The sequence below is a fragment of the Halichoeres trimaculatus genome, unplaced genomic scaffold (genome assembly GCF_033239565.1).
Source record: "Halichoeres trimaculatus isolate MK-OKI-2021-1 unplaced genomic scaffold, fHalTri1.1 fHalTri1_scaffold_1, whole genome shotgun sequence".
Taxonomy (NCBI): domain Eukaryota; kingdom Metazoa; phylum Chordata; class Actinopteri; order Labriformes; family Labridae; genus Halichoeres; species Halichoeres trimaculatus.
The window spans coordinates 953,884-972,979 of NW_027437179.1; the positions used below are offsets into that span (position 1 = coordinate 953,884).

Sequence of the window (19,096 nt, forward strand, 5' to 3'; positions counted from 1 at the left end):
TATTGTCGGAGCTGAAGTTACTTTCCCCTGGTAGGTACAGCAGCGCTACCCCTTTGGGTTTCGCTGGGTTTGTTATTTTTTTTTAGTGCTGGAGTGATCGTGGTAGGGGGCATGGCCGTAAGTTTGGGGAGGTTGCCAGCATTGCTGGTCGCTTTACCAGGCGCGGTCACCAGTGCGTAATACCCGCCGTATGGGGCTCCATGAAGACTAGGGTGGAGATAGTAAGCTTTGGTCAGGCAGTATAGTGGGGACGCTCCTATTTGCCTATTTAAGCCAGCGTGTTTAATTCTTGCTCTCTGCGGTTCGGAAATTGTGGAATATGGCTCGAGTTGAGGAGTTTTTTGAATCTCCGTCTGAGGGGTTTTTGGATGGCTGTACTAAAGACCAGTTGTTAAAGATTGCGGACCATTACAATGTGGACATAAGTGATAAACGACTTAAAGACACAGTTAAGGCTATCCTAAAAGCTAATCTGTATGAAATGGAGGTGTTGTCCGTTTCTAAGGAGGATAGTCTCCAGGGCAAGGCGGGATTGTCTGTTCCGGTGTCGCAAAGTCTAACAGCCGGTTTGTCATTTGAACAGCAGAAAGAGTTATTGTTGCTACAAATGGAGCATGATAAATTTAAGCATCGGGCTGATGTTGAGAAGGAGTTGGCTCTTGAAAAATTAAAATGTGACACAGAGAAAGCCAGGATCGATCTGGAGCGTTTTCACCAGACGCTTAAGTCTCTGTTGCGGTGTTACTGTGTTGAGCTGGGCAGGGATTGGGAGGAAGGCTTGCCCTGGTTGATGCTGGCAGCCCGAGAGGTTGTTCAGGAGAGTACCGGGTTTAGCCCAAATGATTTAGTTTTTGCACATTCTGTACGGGGTCCTTTGGCTGTCCTTAAGGATAATTTCAAAAGTGGGGATCCTCCCAAAAACCTTATTGATTATGTCAATGGTTTTAGGCACAGACTGTATGTGGCAGGTGAGTTGGCCAAACAGATGTTGGCCACAGCTCAGGAGAAAATGAAGAAAATTTATGACAGGCACTCCAAGCAGCGTCAGTTTGGATCAGGTGACCAGGTGCTAGCACTGTTGCCAATCGTTGGGTCTCCCTTTCAGGCGAAGTTCACAGGTCCACACACAGTTTTAAAACAGACTTCTCCTGAAAACTATTTAATATCTACTCCAGATCGGAGAAGGAAGTCACAGCTTTGTCATGTGAATCTGCTGAAGCCTTACTACTCTCGTTCAGTCAATAGTGTTGCTCCTGTTGTCACTGCTTCAGGGTGTGCCCTGCCTGTTGCTGTTGCTAACACTGTTGTGGTTTCTCCTCAGACTGGGGTGGCCAAGACGGATTCTGGTGACTTTGATGCAGCAGTTTTGAGTGGTCGTCTTAACAACACTGAAGCTCTTCAGAATCTGGAGAATTTACTGGGGCATTTGCGGGAGCCACAGCGTCGTGAGTTGGTAGAGCTCGTGCGTAGTTTCCCAAGTTTGTTTGGTGACACTCCTTCGCAAACACATCTGATTGAGCATGACATAGAGGTGGGGGACACAAAGCCCATTAAACAGCGTTATTATCGGGTGTCAGCAGATAAGCGTGTGTATCTTGATGCTGAGGTAAAGTACATGCTAGATAACAATATTGCTGAGCCTTCATCTTCTAGCTGGGCTTCCCCTTGCCTGCTTGTCCCCAAGTCTGATAACACCCCCAGATTTTGTTCGGATTTTCGAAAGGTCAATGCTGTCACCAAGCCGGATGCTTTCCCTCTTCCCAGGATGGATGACTGCATTGACCAGGTGGGATCAGCAAAATTTGTGAGTAAATTTGACTTGCTTAAGGGCTATTGGCAAGTCCCACTTTCTAAGCGAGCACAAGAAATCTCTGCTTTCACTACACCATCTGGCCTATATTCATATAAAGTTATGCCTTTTGGCTTAAGAAATGCGCCAGCAACCTTTCAGCGCTTAATGAATATGGTAGTTGGGGATTTAGAAGGTTGTGCCGTCTATTTAGATGATGTGGTGATCTTTAGCCATAGCTGGGACAGTCACATGGCACGGATTAGATCACTGTTTGAACGTCTGGCAGCTGCACATCTCACCATTAACCTGGCAAAGTGTGAATTTGCTCACGCCACAGTCACATACCTTGGACATGTAGTTGGACAGGGCTTGGTTAGGCCAGTACAGGCAAAGGTGAGGGCAGTAGCTCAGTTTCCCACCCCTGCTACAAAAAAGGAGCTGATGCGCTTTTTGGGTATGGTAGGTTACTACCGCAGCTTTTGTAGGAATTTTTCTTCAGTTGTTGCCCCTCTCACTGACCTGTTGAAGGGGGACGCTAAATTTGTGTGGTCTCCTTTTTGTCAGCAGGCTTTCCAAAACGCCAAGGCTCTCCTGTGTGGTGCTCCAGTGCTGGCTGCTCCATGTGTTGAAAAACCATTTATCTTGCATGTGGATGCTAGTTTTGTCGGGGCAGGTGCAGTATTGTTGCAAACTGATTGCCAGGGGGTGGATAGGCCCGTGAGTTTCTTCTCAAAGAAATTCAACAAACACCAATTGAATTATTCAGTCATTGAGAAAGAAACCTTAGCTCTAGTGTGGGCTGTTACACACTTTGATGTCTATGTCGGTTCCGGGGTGCCGGTCACTGTTTTTACTGACCATAACCCACTGACATTCCTAAATTCTCTAAAATGTCCAAACCAAAGATTGGTTCGGTGGTCCTTATTGTTGCAGTCCTACTGTTTGGATGTGCGCCATATCAAGGGCAAAGAAAATATTGTAGCGGACGCGCTCTCCCGTGCCCCTATTGGTTAGTGGCAATCTGACTGTGTTGACTTCTCTCCTTCCATATGCAGTGTGCACCAGCAGGATCCTGATGCTGTGGATGAGAGAAAGTGGCACTTCAGGTTGTATATTTTTGGTTTTTCTTTTGGTTACTGTGGTGATCTTGTAGCGATCTTGTAGTGATCTCCATAGACACCCCGTCTTTATGGGGGGGGGTGTGACGACCCCATCTACTGGTCGTTTGCTGGCTGTCCCTTTCTGTTTTCAGGTGCAGGTGGGTGTGGCTAAAAGGGGTCAGAGAGGATTCGGAACACCTGGGCCCGGTGTTCCTGTATCCTATAAAGGAGGCTGGAGTCATTCCACCGTGGGGAAGTTTTGTCGGCAGGCTGCTTCCCTCCACCACGCTCTGATTATATTTTGTTAAACAACATTACACTCATGCATGCACGCATTACACCACTGATTCACTGACTAACATTCTTCTTCTTTTTGTAAATAAATTTTGAATTCCAACATGTGCTCCGTGTCTCCTCCCGGTCTTTGTCTCTGGCTTTGAGCCAGCCGTGACACCAGGAAGCATTTTTACTACAAAGAAATAATCCAACAAACGCAGATTGCCTTGCGTTTTGTGCTTAGTTCATATGTTGAAAAGAACACCCTGCCTAAAGTGAAGCATGGTGGTGCCTCTGTGATGCTCTGGGGCTGCTTTGCTTCTTCTGGAAACCAGAAACATGTGAAGGACAAGAAAGATTCAGTCAAGTCTGAGAAGGATATGTAATTTAATCTGTGAGGGAGCTGAAGTTTGAGTGTAATTGGACCAAACAGACCAGAAGAAGTCCTAGAATATTCTAGAGAGACAGTCATGTTTGCCCGACTTTAAACCCAGAGAGAATCTGTGGTTGAATGTGATGAAGGTGGTCACAAACCCAAGAATGTCAGAGACCTGTAGGATCCTGGTCCAGGAGGAATGGGGTCAGGTTCATTAGGGATGCTGACAGATGCTGGTCAGAGCAGATAAAGGGGTAATTACAGATTGTGTGAGTCATCGTTTAAAGTGAGGTTTTTGTTGAAATTGGAGAAAAACACTTGATTATGATATGAGCTGTGTCGAGCTGTTTATTTTCTGCAAACAGCTGAGAGGTCATGTGTTTTATCTCCAGCTTGTCCTGGACCCTTTGGAGCTGCAGCTGTAGATCCTCTAGCTTCATTTCGCTGCAGCTGTAGTTTGGTGACATGATGAACTGACGCTCTCAGCGAGGAGGCAGAAGGAGAGGAGGTGGGGGTGCAGGGCGCTGAGACCTGAAGCCAGCGTATAAAAAATACAGATGGTTCAGCATCATATCCACGGAAACAGAGCGTGGCGGCAGTTGTTCGTTCCTCCATCTGCTTTATGACGGGCTGAGGAACCAGAGCCCCCTACAGGCTGGATAAGGAACTGCAGCTTATAGGCCGGTGGTTGGGAATACTTGCCCAAGTGCAGCAGACGTAGCTCCCATGTGAGGATGTGTAATCCCAGAGAACCATATGAAGAGTTGTGTTTTTGATTCTTTATCAAGTTTATACCCAGCATCAGCTCCAGCACACATGGAGTCCCTGAACCGGACTCAGGGAACAGAGCTGCATGAGAGGCAGAAAGGAGGGCAAGGCAGGAGCATGGTGAGGGGACACAGAGACAGAAACAGTGTGTAGTATCTGCACAGACAGCACAGCTCTCCTTTCTTCTCCCTCACAGGCGGTGGGGTTGTTAATGACGGACTGCAGCATCTGGACTCAGACCGGGCTGTAACTTGGGCGCCTTTTATGTGCACACCTGACCAGCAGCCTGCAATGAGGCTGAGGTGTGCAGAGGGTTTATCATCCACAGCAGAGCAGAGGCAGGCTGAGGAGCAAAGGTCTGCAGGGGACTGATAAGAGGAAGAGACGGACAAAGGGAGGGCCAGAGAGCAATAAAGAGGACAAACACCTCTCTTCTCCTTTTCCCTCTTTCACCCTGGACAGAAAGAAAAGCCCTGATGCTGTGGTTTTTTTTTTCAGTTTGTTTTCACTCTCCAAAGGAAACACCTCTACATTTACCACCAGAGGTTCACTTCTTCATATCCTGGAGATTAAAGGTCCAACATGTCCAAAGGTCAACATCCAACACAAAGACGGGATCTGACACCAGTTACTGTTTGAGTGTTCAACATTCAAAGTTCAGGTTCAAGGTAGTTTTAGTGTCTATTCTGCAACATGTGTAACACATACAGAGGATTAACATTGTGATGCTCAAGGGCCTGCAGTGCTACAGCTAATGTTAGCAAAAAAAATAGAAAACATTCAGTATACATATTAAGAGTATAATATGAAGAATAATTCAAATGTAAAAATATTTTGAAAAATACCACCAACAAAAAAAAATCATTTACTTCCTCAATTTCTCCTGAGTCAAAAATCATTGATTGAGAGGTTGATTCACCTGTAAAATCTGGGAGTGATTGGTTAGATGTGTGGGCAGCTTCCCTGAACTCCTTAAAAACTCAGCTGTGCCTTTTAATTTGCAGAACTCATATTCATAAAAAAAGAAGATTTATTCAGGCTGAAATCATGTTTTAAGGACAGAGAATTAGGGACACAATTAAGAAAAAAAAAAGATTAATGCTATCAATTCACCGGAATAAGGTTGTGAATTGATGAACATTAAGTCATACATTTATGAGAGTAAAGTCATCAGTCTACAAGATCAAGTCCATAAATTTACGAGAAGAAAAGTCCTTAAATTTATGAGATTAAGTCATAATTTATAGGTAAAAAGTCAAAATTTATGAGAACAATGTCATAGATTTATAATAATAAAGTCATAAATATACAAGATTAATCTTGTGTATTTATTTATTTGTTTCTTTATCATGGCCTTAATCCTCTGTCGTATGTTTGGAACCAGGCTGTAAACATGTTGCTTTCTGCTGCAAAGATCGCCTTTTTTATGGCTGTGGATGTGGTTTCTGCTCTTTCTGCACACAGCCTCTAGAGGACACTCAGGGAACTGCAGCTAATTTTACCTCTTCAGCCTCAGCTCATTTCTCGTAGCTGATAGTGCTGACACAGCTCTTTCTGTGTACTGAAATTTGATGAAAGAGGCACTGATTTATAATCTGGTTTGAGTTGATCCCCTCATAATGCTGGGTCACCACCATCCACACCTCCAAAATGTGTCCACATAGGTCTGACGTACCTCTGCTCACCTCATTTGTTCATCTGTGTCGTAAGGTCTGTGAGGGTTCAGGCCCAGCACAACCTGCTGACCCCCCTCGCCCTGATCCTCCACATGTAGACATCTGTTTGTGGACGCAATCCAGGATTAAAGACCACAGAGACCTTGTGTTGGGACGTGCCCGTGACACCTCCTCAAAGACCTGAGTGAATTATTGAGCAGGCTGCAGTGGCTGACGCCTGCCTGACAGTCTCCCTGACAGTCTCCCTGACAGTCTCCCTGACAGTCTCCCTGACAGTCTCCCTGACAGTCTCCCTGACAGTCTCCCTGACAGTCTCCCTGACAGCCACTCTGACGGCCTCTTTGACGGCCTCTCTGCCCGCGAAGACGCATGCTGTTTCCGTTAAAATGACTGACCTGCCGTCGCTGCTGGCGCTGTGAATCCTGTTTGAAATGCAGACTGAACCCCTTCAGGATCCATGCAGCTGTGAGTCACTCTGCAACAGGACAAGCGTGCTGCTCATCAATTCTGCCTAGCAAAGCTTGTTTCTTACATGACAAGGCCCATTTAATGTGCCTCCTATGCTAAATGGAAGAGCGCATTCACCTGCCTGTGAGGAGGAGGAGGAGGAGCAGCAGCGAGGATTTGTGTCACTCAATAAAAGCTCAGAGTGAGCTGGACAAAATGTGGGAGTGATGGATGGATGTGTCTGATGAATGTGACCAGAAAAGTTTAATGGAGAAGAAATGAAGAGGGACAGGCCTGACATGAGCAGGAGGTGAGGGAGATGAGGAGGAGGGAATTCATATCCTCTGCTGGAGGGAGGAAGATTAGACCAGCTGTTTGGAGTTGTTCGGTTGTGGTTCTGAATCTTCACTGAGGACAAACACAAGCCTGAAGCTGGCAGGTCTTTATCCTGGACTAACTCGGGTTATCAGCCCGCCTGGGGGAGGCTCAGCTCCACAGTCAGAGGTGATAACACCCAGCGTCCATTTCTGACTTTGTCTTCGGCGCTGCCTCTGGCTCCTGCAGCCAGCGATGGATTCAGAGCCATTCAGATACCGCGCTAGAGGATGCCTGTGGTACTGATCAGCTCTGAGTCTTTTACTTTACACACACATGGAGCAGCTGTCTGCCAAAATCACCAACATCAGCTCACAACAACCTGCTGCTGCTGCTGGCCGCCAACCAACGCAGGAGCCGCTCCAAGGCCCAGGCAGGGATTTAAGACAGGACATGTGGACCTGCCTTCCAGAGTCCCTCAGCTGTTTAGGTCACTCAGACACATAACTGATTAAATGAGCTGATATATCTAATCTAATCTAATGTAATGTAATCTAATCTAATCTAATCTAATCTAATCTAATCTAATCTAAAACTCCTGGTTCTCAGGGATCTCATGTAAGGATCACTGATGTGATTTGCTGCAGATTTCCTCTGTTAGTGTGAATCATTTCATATCATTCGAGCTGCAGGGGGGAGGAAGCTGAGACCTTTAAAAGATGACATGAGAGAAAAGAAGGGAGCATACAAGTGCATTTCTTAAATTAAAGGTAGAGTCTGCAGGATTCTCCTAAAAAAAATAAAATGTGTTTTTTTTTCTCTCTTTTTTTTTTTTTTTTTTTTTTTTTTTAATTACTTTAGCAATAGCTCAGCATGCAGCCCCTTAAACAATAATCCAGATGAAGTCCAAATCAAACACACTTAATTCCACGACGTTACAGATTTCCATTTCCTTATGTGTTGTTTCTGGAGAGGATTAACCCCTGGGTTCATCTGGCTCCTTGAAAACCTGAAGTCAGTCTAATGTTATCTGCAGCTCAGCATGCAGCCCCCTGAACATCACATCTCAGTAAAAAGCTCAGGGGTCAAATTTTTGCCCCTTTTTAAACCTTTGGAATAAAAATAAGATAATAATTTAAAAAAAACTCAAATATGTGAGAAAAAAAAGTCTCAATGTTCAGTGAAGAAAGTCTCAAACTTTTGAAAAAGGTTGCAGATATGTGACATGTCGTATGTGAAGTTTCTAATTTCTTGGAGAACAGCTACAAAAATATGATGGAAAAAGTGTAAATTTTAACCCTATACTGCCTAATGTATCATATTTGATACACCAGTATCAAATACCTCTATCTTATCAACATAATAAATTATTTCCTCAAAAATCTGTTTAAACAAATAAAAAGAATTCCACCCCCTTGATGATGTCTTTATCCACAAGCAGCTGAAGCTGCATTTTGGACCTTTTCAAATGGCTACTCTCATGAAATCACCCAAACACTTTTCTTTCAGGATTGCAGTTGATCATTTTCAAAACGTTGTGGTAAGAATAACATCTGATCTGTTGCTCATTCTCTAGGGGCTCTCAATTCCAAATCAAAAAAAAAAAAGAATTTTATATTTCTTGATGAGTCAGGCTTTACAGGGTTAAAGAGAAAACTCCAAGGAGTTTGGGGGGGGGGGGGGGGGGGGGGGGGGATCACAAATTTGTAAAGGAAAGGTTTTCTTTTCTTTTTCTTTTCTTTTCTTTTCTTTTCTTTTCTTTTTTTTAAGAAAAGGTGCAAATTATTTAAATGATAGTTACTATTTAAAATCATCAACTTGGTTAGAAATGGCAAATGTGTGAAATAAGAAAAGTCTCAGGTTCCAAGGGGAAGATTTGTGATAAGTGGCAAATAGGTAAGAAAAGACTGCACTTGGAAGACAAGTCTTATATCTGTGATTAAAAAAAAATGCAAATCTCAAAGAGAAATTTCACTAAACAAAGACATGCATTAGTATTAAAAAAAAATAAAAAAACTCATTTGGGAAAAGTCTTTACCTTGTGACAGAATGGTGTAAATGTGTGAGAAAAACTTAAAAAGAGTCATATTTGAAAATAAAAAGTCAAATTTGAGAAATTAAAATGAATAAATCCTCAACTGATGTGGGGAAGATGTCATTTGTCACATTTGTGAGGAAAACAATATACTCTTTATGAGATAACTGTTAAATTAGGGATGAAAAAATCCAAACATGATTTTGTTATTTGAAGTGAAGATTTTTTTTTCCCCAAAACTTGTCAAAATTGGCAATGGAGTGAGGAAAAAAGACACATATTTTGTAATAGAGAAAAAAAGGAATTAAAGCTATCTTTTTCCTTTTTTTATTATTGTTATTAAAAAGTCAACTATTTCAGGGGTGAAGTCTCAATTCCAAATGAAGAGTAAATATTTTTTTAGAACAGACACAAATTTTAGACAAATACTGACGAAAAGTTGTGAATTGGTGAAAAATAACTGAATTTATGGGACAAAAGAAAGTGACACATTGGTCATCTGGAATCTATCAGTCATATTCTGGAGCGAGTGGAAAGAGCAGAACGGTAAGATGTCCTCTTATTGCAGAGCAATGATCCTGGTGGAATTGATCCATATTGATTTTTCACTAATTGACTTTTCATCACTCATTAGCAGCAGTTAAGCTGTCAAGTCGATCAGACCTTTACTTTGGTACCGAGCCAGAGCCAGAGCAAACTGAGCCCTCGCTCATTAGCCCCCCCTCATCAGCCTCCGTTTATCAGCCGGGCCAAACGGTGGGAGCTTCTTCAGAGCACGGACTCTGAGGAAGCTCCCAGCTCTGCATCTGTGCTTCATCTGGTTCAACAGAACTGTTCTGTTCCACAAATGATCCAGTTTAAGAGGGGGTCCAGATCTGTATGTGTGTGTGCGTGTGTGTGTGTGTGTGTGTGTGTGTGTGTGTGTGTGTGTGTGTGTGTGTGTGTGTGTGTGTGTGTGTGTGTGTGTGTGTGTGTGTGAGCTGAGTTTAATTTCTGTCTCACATTCTTCATTCTGCCCTCTCTGCTCAGCTTTACCTGGTTTGACTCCATGTGGTAGGAGTTCCCATGATGCCCCTGTGTTCTAACTGTTGATGATGTCTCTGTCTGCAGATGGAGGACATGCAGTGGCCTCGGGGGGAGGTGGACATTCCCACGTCTGTGTGCAGCCTCCCCTGTCGGACCGGTGAGAGGAAGAAGGTGGTGAAAGGGATGCCGTGCTGCTGGCACTGCGAGCCTTGCGACGGATACCAGTACCAGTCTGACGAGTTCTCCTGCAAGCTGTGCACCTACAACATGAGGCCCAACGCCAACCGCACCATCTGCCAGCCCATACCCATCATCAAACTGGAATGGCACTCCCCCTGGGCAGTCATCCCAGTTTTCCTGGCGATGATCGGAATTATTGCTACGATATTCGTCATGGCTACGTTCATTCGGTACAATGACACACCGATAGTCCGAGCCTCTGGGCGTGAGCTGAGCTATGTTCTCCTGACTGGGATATTTTTGTGTTACATCATCACATTCCTCATGATCGCTAAGCCAGATGTTGGCGTGTGCTCCTTTCGGAGGATCTTCCTGGGTCTGGGTATGTGCATCAGCTACGCCGCCCTCCTCACCAAAACCAACCGCATCTACCGGATCTTTGAGCAGGGCAAGAAGTCGGTGACGGCGCCCAGGCTGATCAGCCCCACCTCCCAGCTCGCCATCACCTCCAGTCTCATCTCAGTCCAGCTGCTGGGGGTGTTCATCTGGTTTGTGGTGGATCCACCAAACACCATCATCGACTACGATGAGCAGAAGACCTTCAACCCAGTTCTGGCGCGAGGGGTGTTGAAATGTGACATCACGGATCTTCAGATCATCTGTTCGTTGGGATACAGTATCTTGTTGATGGTGACGTGTACTGTTTACGCCATCAAGACCCGTGGAGTACCAGAGAATTTTAACGAGGCCAAGCCCATCGGGTTCACCATGTACACCACCTGCATCGTCTGGCTGGCTTTCATACCCATCTTCTTTGGCACGGCGCAGTCTGCAGAGAAGGTAAGAGCTAAAGGCTGAATGGGTGGAGCTAACAGGTGGGGATGGAGCTGGAGGGGGTGGATCTGAACCCCAGCTTCTTGATTCAAGGATGATGAGACTAAGATCTGTGTCTGTGGCTCTGCAGTGACTACTAGACTTCTCGGTGTGTTGGTTGGAGAAGGAAGTTTGTTGAAGCTCAGAGATTCAGCCGAGTGATGGCTCTGTTAAAACCTCTGTGTCCCTCCTCCTCTTCCTCCTCTTCCTCCTCTGCAAAACTCTTTACAACCCTCCTTTTCTGCAGATCCTCCTTTAAGCTGTGTCTGATTTTACTGGGGTCAGAAGTGAATTCAGTGAGGGAGGTGAGGGAGGTAGTAACTGGTATCCCATGCATGCACACATGAAGGGCAAGGAGCTGATGCACATAACTGTTGCTTTGAAGGTATCACTCCTGTGGATCCAAACCAGTGGTTAGCGTGTGTTTCCTTGGAACATTTGATGCAGAAAACTAAAGTCAGCAAATGATTGAAATCCTGAGGAACAATGTGACTTTGTCCCAGTGGTTTAGTCCAGTCCAGGTCCTTGGTGGAGTATTGTGCAAACTGTCTACAAGTCATCATCATCATCATCATCATCATCATCATCATCATCATCATCATCATCATCATCATCATCATAGCAGTCCATTAAAGCCCATTTCCACCAAGTGGTTCAGTTCAGTTCCTCTCAGTACAGCACATATTTTGTGGTGTTTCCTTTGACTGAAACCAGGACAGGTCCCCAAATTACCAACACGTGCCATCCCACTTTTTGGTTCCCTTCTGTTGGGGTGTCAGACACACTGATCCAACTCCAGAAGGTGGAGCTAGAGACACTGCAGCCTGTGATTGGTGGAGAGAATCGTCACTTCCTGTAGTAAGTAAGTAATAAAGAGCAACACATAACCCTGCCATGTTTACATCAAGAAGAAGATGAGTTTCTGCTATAGCTATTACGTAGCTGACACGGCTATCAGGATCCAGCTTACACACCACCTACCAAGAAGGTCACGGTCGGCTGTGGAAACACAAACAGGATCAGGCTTTACTGATCCAACCTGAACCAAACTGTAGTGATCCGAACCGGACCACTTGATGGAAACAAGGCTGAACGGTCTAGGCGGTCAGGGCGCATCATCAGAGAAAGGAAACTGAAATCAATGAGTCTTTCACAGTTGTTTCTCCAAAATGTTTCCAATGAAGTGTAGTAGATCTCATCACTCAAACGTTCCCAGGTTTCCTCTCTGCTTCATAAGGAAAACAAACACTCTGCTGCCTGGCGTTACAAATCTGATACAAATCACAAAAACTCCATGTCAAACAGAGCATCAGGAGATCTCTTCCAGCGCTGTGAGTCTCAGTTTTCCAGGCCAAAGCTGTTCAGATGAACGCGACCTGACACCAGAGAGGAGCTCTCATACCGCTCCATACGAGCTCTGTTTGCAGACTCTGATGACACCAGCAGGTCTTTGTGACGTCCTGGCTTCATGTTCCCACAGCATGCCAGTAGTTGGGAACATATTGCACATTAAAGGTGACATAAATCTGATTCGGCGTTTGTTATGACCCCAGGTGGTGTTTGTTCTCGTCAGCTGTTTGGTCCTGATGAAGCAATTACTGCGTGGAGATTTATCACAAGGCAACAGGTGCAATCCTCAGGTGCTGAGGGTAGGGGGGTTTGGGGGGCACCAGCTGGGATGCTGTTTTTCAGGGGGGTTACACCAGGTTATTAAAGCTCCCAGACAGTGATACTGTGAGCTCGCTTCCACCCACCGCTAGTGGCTGAACCCAATTTTCTTTCACCCCGTGGAAAGTTATAGAATGTGGAAAAGTTATTAGACAAGTTTAAAGGTTCTCACAATAATTGCATGACCTTTAGGTCTTATCACAAGCTTTATGAAAACTATTGCTAAATGAACCAAGCCCAGTGAAAGTGTGAAATGCAGTCTGCTGAGCGGCTCTAATGAGCTTTGGCCAAACTCCATCAGCAAAAATTAATAAAGATGACTGGGGCGCTGTCCCACAGATCCCTCCTCTCTGTTATTCTGGGAACTTGAAAGCAGGTGGTCTGTTAGACAAACACCTTCAGAGTGACTGATGTATGATAGGTAGGTTGATTGTTAATGGTCACGAAATATCATTCTCCAAGAACAAATACAAGTTCAGTAAAATGCTCCAAACGAGCCACGCACAAAACAGGAAGTGCCTGAACAATACCTGATAACTTTTTAATTCTAAAACTTTTATGATTGAATTTTCAGACATACAAGTAAATGATCAGCAGGTTCTTCAGTAAGGTAAGGTAAAATAAGAGTAGTTTTAGAATAAAAAAAAAATACTCATAAATAAAACGATAAGGGAGTAAACTAGAACAAGACATCAACAAAGTTTGTCCACACAATATGTTACAAAAAGAAGTAGCACAGTTTTACACCTATTTAACATGCTGGAGCTTGACGGCACCTGTTGCATATAGAGTCATTGTTTGTGTACAGTTTTGCTGACCTGACTTTAGTGAAATGTGTATGATGAACAGTTTTCCCCAGGATTAGTCCATGTTTAGCACAAAATGAAGAGGAAGACGTAGAATTAGCTCCCACAGGTCATCAGAAATCTCTTCGCCCAGGTCTTCTTCCCACTCAGACTTCAGATTATCCAAAGAGGAGGGACGCAGTGAGGGAACCAGGCCAGATATTACGGAGATAGTACCCTTCACACAATGTGAACGTTTCAGAAATCAGAACACACTATTGATCCCAGAAGGGGAATAGCTTTTTGGTTACAGTTTCTCCTTCAAAAGTGTTAAAAACAGAAAGTACAAAATACAAACTATAGTATATAAGAAAGTACACAATGGAAGCACAAGTGTAAAGTGAAATTGAATATAAGAATGAACGTTCACTAAAAATATGGTATAAAAATAGTGACTTAAATGATGGATTATTAAATAAATATAATATAAACATCAACAATCATCTTTATGATTTTAAGGGTTCATTTAGGAGAATGCTCACTGTGTTCACTTGGACTTGACAAATCATAACAAAAGGGGAAATCCTTGAATCTGCCTGTGATCCCATCAAAACTCATAAAACACCAGAGAGAGAAAAACAGATTTACTGAGCTGTAAATCATGAAAACAGACTACGGGGGCCCTAGAGGGACAGAGTAAAGACAGAAAAAAACACAACACCCTATCTTCAAATGAAAAAACAACAATAAATCTCACGAGTTCATTATCTCTTGGTCACATTTTTTCTTGTAGCTGTAATGTATTAATCTGGTGCCTCACCTTAACGTGCCCTGACAAACTGGAGGAAGTGGAAAATATAAACCTTTTTTTTTCTCTCCCAGTCAGAGCTCTGAAAAGCTGTCCAGCTTGTAGGGACTGCTGTTTGGCAGGCTGTGTGGAAGTTTGGTGTGGAGAAATGTGTGAAAACCTGAAGGAAACAGAGAGTGCCCGCTCAGGCTGACACACTGCTGTAACGTGATTAAGGTCTCTGTTATTACCAGCAGAGTGACTTTAAATGAGATCCTGATGGAGCTCAAACATCCTTGTAATGCCTGGTCCTCAGTGACTGCTGGTGTGGAGCTGCAAAGCCCTCCAGAGGCTGAGATTAGGAAGGCTCTGCTGGAGGAGGTGTGTGTTATCAGCCGTGCAGGTGAGGGTGTCCGGCCAGACGCTTAGCGCTCTGAGCGCTGATCTTCAGCAGAGTCATTGGACAGACTAAGATCCTGGGATTGGCACCCAGCTTTAAAGAGACAGATTGGGGTAAACCCCTCTGATGTGTCCTGTCCTCAGGGATACACATGTCAACCTAAACCTCCTGAGGACACAGAGAAGCTGATAAGCACTGAGCCTGTGAGCTCCCCAACAGACTTCAGCACATTGGCCCGCATTTATCAAATGTGCGTACGCTTGTTAAATGGGTGTACGCACAGATCGGCATTTATCAACCTGAAAGTGGGCGTCAGGTACGCTCAAATCCCACGCCAGGTCTGAGTCTGTGTACGCAAGTTTCATGTCAGTGGGCAGCGCAGTGCAGCAGGAGAAATCTGTCTGTGGAGGAAAGTTAGATTAGATTAGATTAGATAGGAACTTTATTAATCCTTTGGGAGGGTTCCCTCAGGAAATTCAGATTCCAGCAGCAAGTAACACCGTAGTACAAAAAAAGATGTGCAGAATAGATAAGAGTAGAAAGAAGATAAATAAAAACACAGGTTCTATACAGCAAAATACAAAATAAATACAAACAATAGCATTAGTAATAGAAATAAAAGTACTGGCAATAATAATAATAATAATAATAATAATAATAATAATAATAATAATAATAATAATAATATCAACAATAATAATAATAATAATAATAATAATAATAATAATAATAATAATAATAATAACAATAATAGTAATGCTAGTTATAATAATAAAAATAGTTATAGCAGCATCAATGGGGGGTTCTGACAGCAGCAGTTAAAGTGACATTCGGAAGTAAGTTAGAGCAATAAACTCAGGGTTGTTATTGCAGTCAGTTGAGATTATTGTGGTCCATACAGTTCTATTTTACTCCTCCCCTGTCCTCCCACCCCACCTCCTACCCCCTCCAGGTGCAGAGTTGTACAGTTTGATGGCGCGAGGGACAAAGGAGTTTTTGAGTCTGTTTGTGCTGCATCTGGGGAGCAGCAGCCTGGCACTGAACGGGCTTCTCTGTTTGCTGAGGACAGTGTGCAGAGGGTGGCTGGTGTTGTCCAGAATGGCCAGTAGTTTGTCCATAGTCCTCTTCTCTGCCACCGTCACCAGTTATCAGATCATATGAGGGGAAAACATTTTCAGACAGAAAAACTGATGTTCTTAGATTAATATTGAGTTCAATCAGGAGAGACTTATACACCAGAAAGAGTTGTGAACAGATTCTCCCTCCCAGGGAGGAGGAAGGTTGTGACAAGAGCCTGAAAGACAGCTGACAAGCAGAAGAGACAGCATTTGAACTTTGAGAGCTATGACATGATTGGCTTACGATTGAAGCAGAGTCACTGTGATTGGATAGAGAGAAAAGCTGATAAAGAGAAAAGCTGATAGAGAGAAGCGGGAAAAAGTGAGTGAAGGAACAGAAGAGTGTGAGAACCCAGTCTTCCTGACTGAACTTCCGCTAAGCTTCATTTCCTTGAATTAGATTAGACACCAAGAATGTTTCTAGCATTTCGCTCTTCTTCTGCCAATCTGTAGAATACATCGCTATGAGAGAGAAGCGCCAGCTGTCAGCTGATTTCTCCGTATAAAAAATGTGCTTTCTCTATTGGTTTACTTAAAAAAATTAAAATTAAAAATAGAGATGCTGTTATCAGTTTTTGATACACTCTCATGTCCATGATAAAGTCTCTACAGAGAGATGACTCTGGATCAAACTTTTAGCCTGGATTTTTTTAAGGAAGCTGTATTGATTACAGGATTTACTGTGAACAGTATTTCACTCCTCACAAAATTATCACATGAACTGTGTGCGAAAACGCGACTATTTTATAACAAAAGACGTTCATGAGATCACATCTTATGTGCTCGTCTTGTGGTACGAATAATCTGAAAACTCTGGTCTGCCCGTGCGTAATTGTGTAGGATCTACACACATCTTGGACGCCTGGATTGACCAAAACGACCACAAATGAAAATTAATGAGATCAGTTTATAGGTGAACAAGTTTGCAATATCAAAAATGTTTTATCTGTATCTGACACAGAGCAGGTTGGTGTGTCCCTCTGTCACTTCTACATGAAACTGATGCAGACCTGGAAACAGCTCCACTCCCTCCTCAGTCTGTGACAGGTTCAGGCTGGAGTCTGCAGCTTCTTTCAGAGCTCAAACATATTTTTAAAAGCCAACTTTCCACCTTTCTGGACCTGAATAGAAACAGTTAATTATATTGTGGCTTCTAATATTCAGACATCACAGTCAGATTATTTAATCAAAGTATAAATAAAGAATGTTTAAATTACATCTTTCAAACTCTGCTGTATTTTAGTTTGTCACATCCACACTGCTGAATCACTGCAGTGATTTCTTTGCAGGTGAGCTTTTTTCTGAATCACTCAACTTTCCCACCACAAATAACACGGTGTCATTTCTCTCCACTGTTATTGTGGCGTTGTTGATTACCAGCATGAAGGAGTTCCCTTTTTCCCGTTATGTGTCTCTCCATGTTGTAAATTCCCTGGGTTCAGTCAGCCGAACCTTGATTATTTAGGGGCGTGTTATGTAAATTACGATTATTTTCTGCTGCCACATTTATCAACAGCTGATCAGGCGTACACTGTGATTGGTCCTGGTGCGCATGAGAAAACACATGTGAACGTTGCCATAAGCTTGTTTTTACACTCAGATCTGAGCCAATTCCCACGCAAGATTAATAAATGAGGTTCACAGAATTTTCCAAATGTCACTCTGATGTGCTATAAAAGTCATTTTGGGGCTAAATGTTCTTCTACATACAATACCAGAGGCATGAATCAGTTTGTGAAAGTGAAATAAGCTGATTTTTACATTGTAACCTCACTTTACTCACTTTCCAAACCATGCAGAGCTCTGTTTGGAATTAGATCTTGGTTGTGGATCTAATGTAATTTTGGTGCAGATAAAAGAAGCTCCCTCTGTGACAGGTACAAGCCAGATTAAAATCACCAACTAGCCTATTGAACAGCAACATGAGACCCTGCTCTGATTTTTTCCACTCTTGAATGGTAGAGTGGCTTTTCATCTGATGATGTGTTTAAGTTGAAATGCATGTTGTTAAAACAGTAAACCAAACATACAGATGTATACATCAATCAATGGCCGAGGTGATTGGATGTATATTCTTGTTGCTAGGCACGGCCCACGTAGCTGCCTGTTGCAGCAGCTCTCTCTTCTTTGTCTGTTTCTTGTAATTTCTTCGTCTCTTTTTCGTAATCTTTGTATTTGGAGTGGATCATTACTTTGTATGGTTCATTGTTGGTCACGGACACCAAACTTTTTGTGGCTTCGGCGATATTTTTACTACTTTTCTCCTGTGTTTGTCTGGAGATCCTACATGTAACCATGGCTGCATTGTTTACATGTGAAATTAGCTGTTAGCAGCCTGTAGCATGTCAATGCTAACTAGTGTAGGGCTTGATGATTTCCCTCGAGCTGAGGAGGAGGAGGTGAGGACGATGTGCTGGTTCTCAGGTGTGAGCTGGGAGGTGACGACGTGGACCTGTCCTTCCATCCATCGTTGTTGGGAACGTGGGATCTATCTCCGGTGGGATGGACGAGCTAGCCGTGCTAACCCAGCGGCATCGTGCTGTTCACGGAAGGGGCTAACGGAGCTGACATCAGACGCCGGCGCCACATTGGAGGAGCTTCGTCTGCTGTGAGCAGACAGGATCCAGGAGACAGAGACTGAACAGACTGCTGGGGAGGCTCAGTCCTGGACCCTGTGGAGGTGCAGACTGGCTGGGCTGGAGAGTGGTGGACAGGATGTCGTCATCTAATTTCTTATGGACATTTTTTCACTTTCTATACACTTTCTTACTTTTGTTTTCTTGATTGCTGCTGTGACTCCTGAACTTCCCCTCGGGGATAAATAAAGTATTTTCTATTCTATTCTATTCTATTCTATTTCTAACAATCTAGCCTGATTGAACTGACAATACTGCAATAAAACAAATGACTCAAACGTAATATTTTCAATTCAACAATACAGAGATAAACATCCGATCTTCTTTGAGACAAACAGACAGCATTACTTGATCACAACTGGTGTGAATGCAGAAAACAGCTCAGTCCTTCTACCTAAACACGGACATATATATATATATATATATATATATATATATATATATATATATATATATATATATATATATATATATTTATATATATATATATATATACATATATACATATATATATGCCTCACAGCAAGAAGGTAACCGGTTCAAATCCCCTCCTTGGCCGATGGGCCTTTCTGTGTGGCCTTTCCGCCCAATGACAGCTGGGATAGGCTCCAGCTACCCGCCACCCTGAAGAGGATAAGCGGTTCAGAAAATAAACGGATATATGGATATATATACACACACACATATATGTGTGTGTGTGTGTGTGTGTGTGTGTGTGTGTGTGTGTGTGTGTGTACACCACTTGTGTTGATTTGGAATAAATGCAGGCACCAAAAGTCCAGTTCTTCATGCCTGACAGAGAGACTTTTATTGTGAAGGGCATAGACCAAGGTACCTT

General features: G+C 43.4%; 1 protein-coding gene across 2 annotated transcripts in view; it reads left to right on the top strand.

Annotated features, from left to right (window-relative positions):
- grm7 (glutamate metabotropic receptor 7) overlaps window positions 1-19,096 on the top strand; it is a 378,422-nt gene that overhangs the window by 283,707 nt on the left and 75,619 nt on the right. For both annotated transcript variants that reach the window (XM_074669750.1, XM_074669683.1), the window contains exon 8: window positions 9,896-10,831. In XM_074669750.1, the coding sequence (XP_074525851.1) occupies window positions 9,896-10,831 (936 nt within the window). The remainder of the gene's footprint in view (window positions 1-9,895; window positions 10,832-19,096) is intronic.